At 33.7% G+C, this 8,156-nt stretch overlaps 1 protein-coding gene across 1 annotated transcript; it reads right to left on the bottom strand.

Annotated features, from left to right (window-relative positions):
• Positions 1-2,317: 2,317 nt before the first annotated feature.
• LOC132186500 (prohibitin-1, mitochondrial) lies at positions 2,318-7,616 on the bottom strand. The gene is made up of 6 exons (XM_059600481.1): positions 7,532-7,616; positions 5,927-6,114; positions 5,512-5,628; positions 3,983-4,153; positions 3,433-3,645; positions 2,318-2,839 (listed from the first exon to the last, which is right to left on the bottom strand). Exons 2-6 carry the CDS (start codon positions 6,101-6,103, stop codon positions 2,642-2,644), a joined length of 876 nt encoding a protein of 291 aa, XP_059456464.1. The 5' UTR covers positions 6,104-6,114; positions 7,532-7,616; the 3' UTR covers positions 2,318-2,641.
• Between the last annotated feature and the right edge of the window lie 540 nt (positions 7,617-8,156).

The raw sequence follows: 8,156 nt of genomic DNA, 5'->3' as shown, positions 1-8,156 counted from the left end.
TCATATTGGAGTTTTTTAGGGTTTATCGTTTGTGGGGAGTTTATCCCTTTTTGGGTAACATGACCATTGGAAAATATCCTCTCCCCCCACCCCAAAAAAAGAAGCACATTTCTTTGAAATTGTTATTTACTTAATGGGTTATTTTCAAATTGGTGTCACAATGTTGACTACTGTGTAACTCTTTTGGTTTCGACCGTTATTATAGAGCGAGCATTTTCGGTAATGAATAACGTTAAAACAAAATTGCACTAACTTTCTTGTAAATTTTGAGAAAAATTGTGAATTTTGTGTTCTTTTATGTATATATGTATGTCCAAGTTAATTTTATATATATATATACACTTTCGTTACGTGTACTCCTCTTTCATTTTAAGTTAATATTTATATATAAAGAATCCCGTTTGAAATTTTTTATTTCATATAATGTTTGAATTTTATTTGTAATAAAATTATTTAATTAGTCATAATGGGGCAAGTGCCGATTCGGATTTCCAAAAGCTTCTCCTAGCCCATGATATATATATATTTTTTTGAATTTCTCAGTTAACACTCGTACGTCACCATCTTGGCATTATAATTTATAAACTTGTCTCAAATTATTATAATTAGTATTATTTTTTTTTTCGACATGTCCGCAAAAGAGGGGGATTCAAACTAGTGACTTCTTTATTAAGCGTGATCTCAGTCGATTGAGCTACTTCTTAGGGACAGTTTCAAATTATTTTAAGGTGTTACTTTCAATGTTAAATCAATATGTCAATATTTTGACAAATTAAGGCTCTCTTTGTTAATAAAATATTTTCTGTAAAACAGTTTTAGTATTTTTTATTTATTTATTTATTTGGTGTTTGTGTTTGATTGCACTTGAAAAACTTGATCAACATTCAACCATAAACCATTCTTTTGTTTTACGGAAAATGGTTTACATTTGTTTTTAAGGTGTAAAACATGTTCCGTTCACGGCTCCTCTTTTAAACCTCTCGCCCACATCATAGCACACCACAAACACCAACCACTCCTTGTCCGAGCCACCACCGCTTGCGAAAAATATTTTCCTGAAAAATAATTTCAATGAAACCAAACAACAGAAAACATTTCAACCAAACACCATAAAATCAGCGGTATTCCTAAATAAAAAATTTATTTTCAACTGAAAACATTTTACATCGAACCAAATAAAAGCATAAAAGCTATACATTGACGATTATCCTCCTTTTTTTCACTAGTTGGAAGAAATATGCTGGTACAAACAAATTTGAGATAGTTTTCAAGGGTCTGACCATTAAAATATATGACAAAAATAAAATTTCATCTTTTTGTGTATAAAAACATTGTAGTTAATTTTTCTAGATAAATGAGTGAAATCAAAGAGTCAATATGGTTACCATCTTCTGTAAAAAATGTCTTTGTTTTACTTCATTCATAATCCAATGTTTGTTGTTAGGATCTAAATACATAGCAAGGCATTCATTCCACTCACTTTCATGGTGCTTTAGGTTATAGTATTTATACCAAGGATCATAGAAAATGGCCATTCCCATGCCATTTTATATTGAAGGCAAAGTGTTCGGGTCACAATCAATGAGAGCCACACATGAAAACCTCCGCAAAGACCTTGCTTTTCTTCTTTTTCAGTTGATTTTGTCTTGGTTTTCAAACCCAAAAGCAGACAAGAAAACAGCGAAAATTTTAAGTTAACATCTAATAATAAATTAATCCCACCACTAATTCTAACTCGATTCTTTTTCTGGCAACATTCTAACAAGCACAATAATAATAATAATGTAAAAAAGTCATGCCTATAATCAATGCTCTAGTTTGTTCTGTTTCACCTTTTAAGATTTATAGCAATATGTGGTGCCTATTCATGTCAACAAGTCCTTTATCTATCAGGTTACATGTTTGTCTTCTTATACAAATGTATGATCTAGTGTGTAGATTGAAAAATAAAAAAGTCATGCCTATAATCAATGCTCTAGTTTGTTCTGTTTTACCTTTTAAGATTTATAGCAATATGTTGTGCCTATTCATGTCAACACGTCCTTTATCTATCAGGTTACATGTTTGTCTTCTTATACAAATGTATGATTTAGTGTGTAGATTGAAAACTTGCATGGTTCTCTTCATTCACACTAAAGATTTCAATATGTGCCAACAAGGCCCACAACGACAGAGATGCCTTGGGCAATAACTCGGTCATCAGATTATTTAGTAAATACATCCACAGATTTACATACTATATCATTAACTAGTAAATCCAGACTAGTTAATGATTCACACATATTCAAAGCAAAGATTAAAAAATAAGACCACAAAATTGTGAATGTTAAAAATGAAGTGCCTTTTTTACAAGGTAAAATAAGATGAAATGAAGTGATTTGTCCACTGACATAGTAACAAAATATCCTCATAATTGAACAATTAATAAACAAAACTGAATGAAACAGTTTCGAGTTGGAGATGTCGGCTTTTTGACTGACAATAATTTGATAGCCCACCTTAATTTCCTTGTTTCAGAAAGTCTATTAAAAGACAAAATATCCAATTTAATTTTTCCACTGCTCAGTTTCCAGGATATCACAAAATATCCAATTGAAGAGTTGATAAACAAAATTAAAGAGGGGATGGTAATTTCAACCTGTTATGCCTTCTTCCCAGTAGGATCCAAATTCATCTCCTGAAGGTTCAGCAACAAATCACCTGAATTCAGGAAAACTTTGTTGGATGCATTCGAGATGGTATGCGCAATTTCTCTCGAAGCTTCAATCTTCCTGAGAGTGATAAATGCCGGATTGTTGGCAATAGCTTGACCAATCAGCTGTGCACTCTTCGCCTCACCCTGTAACCGGTGGGAAACAAAATTAAATAAGAGAGACCTTCTAGATCCATATATGCAATTACCACTGAAGATAAAATCATTGCAATATTGTCATGTTCCTTCATTTTATTTTTCCTAAGCCATATAACGGGTAGTAAGGGAAGGGAGTCACGCTCCTTCATTTAATCATGAATAAAAAGATGTCCTAATGTTATTTTAGCAAGAATTCTCCATGGGGGGGTTTTAAGAACTTCCTACCAACTTCTGGCTACCAATTACCTATGAGAATAACGATAGAATCTCACTGAAAATAAAAAGAACAAAGCTTTCCAGATGTTCTTGAGCAAAATGATTCAGCATATCACCAATACCTAACCACTAAATCCACAGGAACCAATAAGCATTAAGCGGGACTAGCATTTAATTAAGAAAAAACAGAGGCGACATGATTCCATTTTTCTCCAATATTTACTGCAGCTGAATTTCTAAATAGTTCTCACTAGCATGACATAAGGAGGCGATAGATCAATCTAGCAGATCACTGACCGAAATTCTCCCTACAACAGATGATTAAGAGTTATAAACTTGGGGATTGAAAATCACTTCCATCTCACCTGTGCTCTGATAATAGCACTTTTCTTGTCTTGCTCAGCTTTTTCCACAATAAATTTAGCCCTCTCGGCTTCCTGTGCAGCCACCTGTTTGGCTTCAATTGCAGCTGTAAACTCCTTTCCAAAAGTTAAGCTTGTGATAGACACATCATCCAATGCAATATTGAAATTAGCTGCCCTTGCGGTCAAGATCTCCCGAATATTCCTACTAACAGCCTACAAAGAATAAAATCAATCAACACTCAGTAACACCTGAAAGTTTACCTCTATTATTAGAACCATCCTTGAGTTAATACAGTAGAACTTCAAAGTACAAAAATTTGCAAGGGACTAGGAACATATATTTGCTGTATGTAACTGGATGGTGGAAATTAATGTTTTAGTCAAATGGGAGATTATGAAAATCTGCTCAACGACAGACAGTTCTCATAACACATTGAGCTTAACTATAAAAGAAGGATGTCAAACCAAAAGCTTAATTGTGGACGCTAACCCAAATCATTAGATCAGTTTGCGATTACAACTGTCAAGAAGAATAAGCCTTGTTGTTTACCTCTCTCTGAGTGATAAGCTGGCTGGCGTTATACTGAGCAACAACAGCTTTCAAAGTTTCATGAATAATTGAAGGAAGGACCCTTTCATTATAATTCTCACCAAGTGTCCGATAAATTGTTGGTAACTGGTCTGGCACAGGTCGGGTAAGAACTCGAAGCCCAATTTTCACCTGTACATCAAAATCAATTTAAACAAATAATATTCAGAAGGAAGATTATGCTAAGTAATAAATAATTAAAACCATAAATCTAACTCTAGAAGCATGAAACCAAACTCTAAAACAAAATTATAACAGCTTCCCAAACACTAACTACCTCTATGTGGCTCTCAGTAAGCTATTATAAACACTTCACCACCTACACATGGGCAAAAAACCGTTTCGACTTTACAAGTCAAGCACAAAACCTCACACTGTAATAGGTGCAAGGATGAAGAGGAGAGTAAAAGCTAGGGGTGCTGAGAGTTTTGAACCCATGGGACTAGATACAAACAAATGAGGACGAGATGAAGAGGACAGGATTGAAAAGTTGCCCCTCTGCCTTGAGGACTAGATGCTAAAAAATACTACCGTCACAGTGTCTACTAGGAGAACAGAAGCAACCTTTTGAACCCATGGGATGCATAGTTTAAGCATCACCAAAGGGATTTGCAATTGCCACTATTATCTAATATCATCTAGGCTTGATGAATTTCACTAAAAGTAAGGTCAAATGTAACACCTCGGTCCCATATTGGAAAGATGAGTAGCCCAAATAGAGAGTGGATGGTTTATAAAAAATGTTCATGAGTGCTAAATCCCATATTGCTTACTTAGTAGGTAAAACTGTTAGGAAAGCTCCAAATTGACTAGTTACTTTCGAGTGATAGCGCAGATTGTGATTAGCAATTTTTCTTGGGTCATTACACAAAATCTTAATAAAACTAAGATCAGAACAATCACAAAATTTTACAGTTGTTATCACATATTATTGAGACTAAGTAGTGTCCCAAAGGTTCTAGAAGAAGTGATGCAAGGGTTTTAGATTTTAAACCATGCCTTCTACACTCCAATAGGTAAGTCCACGTGCAAAAGTGATTGTCTGAATAATTTACAACTAGGAGCAACAAAATACAAAAATCAGCTGAATTTGCTCAGAGATTCTCAACACAAAGAACCCCATATTATTTTAGCTTTGAAATCTCAGTTATTTTGTCATCCAAAAATACTCAATACTTTTGGAACAATACTTGCACATAAAGAGCAATTGATAATTAAATTATCTAAAAACAAAATAACTACGATAAAAACAGAAGAGATTGACAGATACGATATGTGGAAAACAACTAAAGATCAAGCTTACACAATCCAAAAGGATAAAGCAATTCCAAATGTGAGTCAAAATATATGACATATTCCTGAGTTATTATTTTGACGATTAAAAAAAATATAACTATAAAAACAGTTTAGGAAGAAGTTTGAATGCAACAACATCTTTCAAAAACATAATCCTGCCGACTTTCTGGCACAGAAACAAGATACAAATTTACCATCTGGAGGTCACGGCTCCCTGAAGTACTCTCCACAAGATGGGGCTTTGCACGGACATCATAGATCACAGGTCTCTCAAACCACGGAATAATAAGATGAGTCCCTTCGGCATAAACCTGCACATTTCAACATGTTAATGCACTGATATATCAAAAATGAGGAAATTAGAACCAAGGAAAAAGTGTGTCACAAGTACTATGAAGAAATGTATACAACTGTAGATATTGCAGGAGAGTAAGATTTTTATACCTAGAGTATCTTCAACAATCAAATATTAAGGATACCACTATGTTGCAGATTTTATTACAGCTAAATTATAAGTAACAAAATAAGAAGAAGAAAGTAAAGACGGTAAGGAGATACCAACTAATAATCTTTTACAAATTCTAAAAGAATCTATAGCAAAACAATAACCTGGTCTTTGATACCAACTATACGGTTGAACACGATGGCTCGATATCCTCCCTCAACATTGTAGAGACTGTTGGCAGCGCCATACAAACCAAGTGCACCAATAACTCCCACCTTAAGCAAAGCAGAAGCTGCACCACCGCCAGGCATCTTGGGGACTTTAACATTGTTCAAATTCATGTTTTTAAATGCTGAGAATGTACAGACTATATGTCAATATGGTTCCTAAATGGAGAGAATGTACAATTGAATGTCAACATGTTTATTTGTATAACAATTTAGGAAATTAAACAAAAGGTAACCAATCACCCCAGCCAGCCATATATACATGAAGCAGAATTTGTAGCTGCAAAATATACAGAAATGGTAGAGTGTGCAAATGCCTGGTATGTGACACAAACTGCTAGGAAGGGAACACTACTTGAACATATAGAAACACAAAATATGTTTCCTCTACCCATTACAGGACATCTCAAACGACAATAAACTAAGGAGAGAGAGGAAAAACCCCTCTAATCTACGGAAGTCACTAATTCTCTTATTCTATATAAAAGGATGGGAATAATGAAGTGAAGGGAAGATCAAAGAAAACTCATACGCAATCATTGTACTCTAAGAAAGTGAGATGAGAATGTTGTCATCATAATTAGAGAAAATAAGTGAACAAAATTGGTGTTTTGGTCCTGAAAAGTGGAAAATCTAATGAACTCAACTGTTGTTCTGATTTTCAAAAACTGGAAAAGCCAATACAAGTAAGCCATACTGTATTCATATGTGTAAGACCCAAACTTGTGATTCTTCCTGACTTTCCTTCACAACCAAACAGGAAATAACAAATGAAAATTACAACAGATAACAAAAGCAAGGCAAGGCTATATGCAACTCTTAAGAGAAAATAGGTACCTAACCCATATTTATGAAATCAACTAACTCTTATACAGAACATAAACAAGTCCTACCTGCCATTTCCTGCTAGTTCCTAGTTCGTATTCACGCCCATTGGAAAAACAGAAACAGCCAAAAATAAAAACTATACTAGTAGTCTATGTGATTACACGAATTGAATTTACACTAAGGCCACTATGCTTCTATCACCACCTGAGAAAAGAAAATAATGCAAAATTAAACTTTTTTTTTTTTTCTTTTTCCACTATTTGGTAGGTGGATTATGAGGAGATCTTGACCAAGTAACCTATACATTCCCTTGGTATCTATTCATCTTCACCTTAAGAATTCAAACTCAAGAAAAATTGAAAAAAAAATTAAATTAAATTAAACCCATAACAATAATAGCATTTCAAGATTTTAAGGCACTGAATACAACAGAAAATCTCACAGAATTCCCAACTCTGAGCAATTCTTTGTCTGAGTTTTCTTCTGGGTTATATATTTAACAGAAATCCATAGCAGAATACGCAACCAAAATGATATTCACTAACAATCATCTCTCAATCTCTTTTGACACATAAAGATACAGATAAATAACTTTAACGATTTTTATGGCCCCGGGGTTTTGATGGTTTTTGGTGAAGAGTAGAAAGGAACCCAGAAAATAAGGCAAAATATGGATGAAAATGAAAAAGAGTCCAAGGGAAAAGACCAACAGACCTGAGAGACCGAGAGCTTCAGACAGGCGATGCGTATGCGTGGGGAGTATAAACCCTAAAGACTTGCTCAGCTATGTGAGTGGGAATGGCTAAACCCCGCACATGACTTGGGCATGACATTTTTTCTTTAAAAAAAAAAAAAAAAAAATTGTAATTACTAAAACCCCTTAACTTCTACTCGATTTGACAACCCTATAAACTTCAAAATCTTTTAATATGGTCCCCTGAACTTTCAATTGCTTTCAATTTGAACCCTTCTGTCAAATTTAACCGTTAAAAATATCAAAAAAAGATAAAAATATTCTTGATTTTCATTTTTTTTTAATAAAAAAAGTTTTAAAATTAAAGGTAAAGTTAAAATTTTATAAAAAATTCAGGGATATAAATGTTATTTAAAGTTTTAAATCTGATGGAGAGGTCCAAATTAATTGCAATTGAAAGTTTATTAGATAAATTGAGAGATTTTGAAGTTTGTGGAGGAGTTTGTCAAATAGGGTAAAAGTTCAAGGATCTTCAATAAAGTTTAAAAAAAAAAAAAATTAAAAAAAAAAACAAAAACAAAAAAGGGTCACATACTCGCAGCTTGTAGTCTTGTACTACAAGGCAGCCCATCAAAAATGGAAAGA

The sequence above is a fragment of the Corylus avellana genome, chromosome ca1 (genome assembly GCF_901000735.1).
Source record: "Corylus avellana chromosome ca1, CavTom2PMs-1.0".
In the NCBI taxonomy this organism is placed as follows: Eukaryota; Viridiplantae; Streptophyta; class Magnoliopsida; order Fagales; family Betulaceae; genus Corylus; species Corylus avellana.
The sequence above is the reverse complement of the archived record's forward strand: the minus strand, read 5'-3'. Positions and strand labels throughout refer to the sequence as shown.

What these genes read in the sequence shown, in the direction of transcription:
- LOC132186500 (XM_059600481.1), bottom strand. Translation starts at nt 6,103, where the DNA reads ATGAATTTGAACAATGTTAAAGTCCCCAAGATGCCTGGCGGTGGTGCA. An exon ending in GGAGCCGTGACCTCCAGATG is followed by an intron (nt 4,154 to 5,511) that starts GTAAATTTGTAT and finishes TTTGATGTACAG; the next exon opens with GTGAAAATTGGGCTTCGAGT. An exon ending in GTGCTATTATCAGAGCACAG is followed by an intron (nt 2,840 to 3,432) that starts GTGAGATGGAAG and finishes CACCGGTTACAG; the next exon opens with GGTGAGGCGAAGAGTGCACA.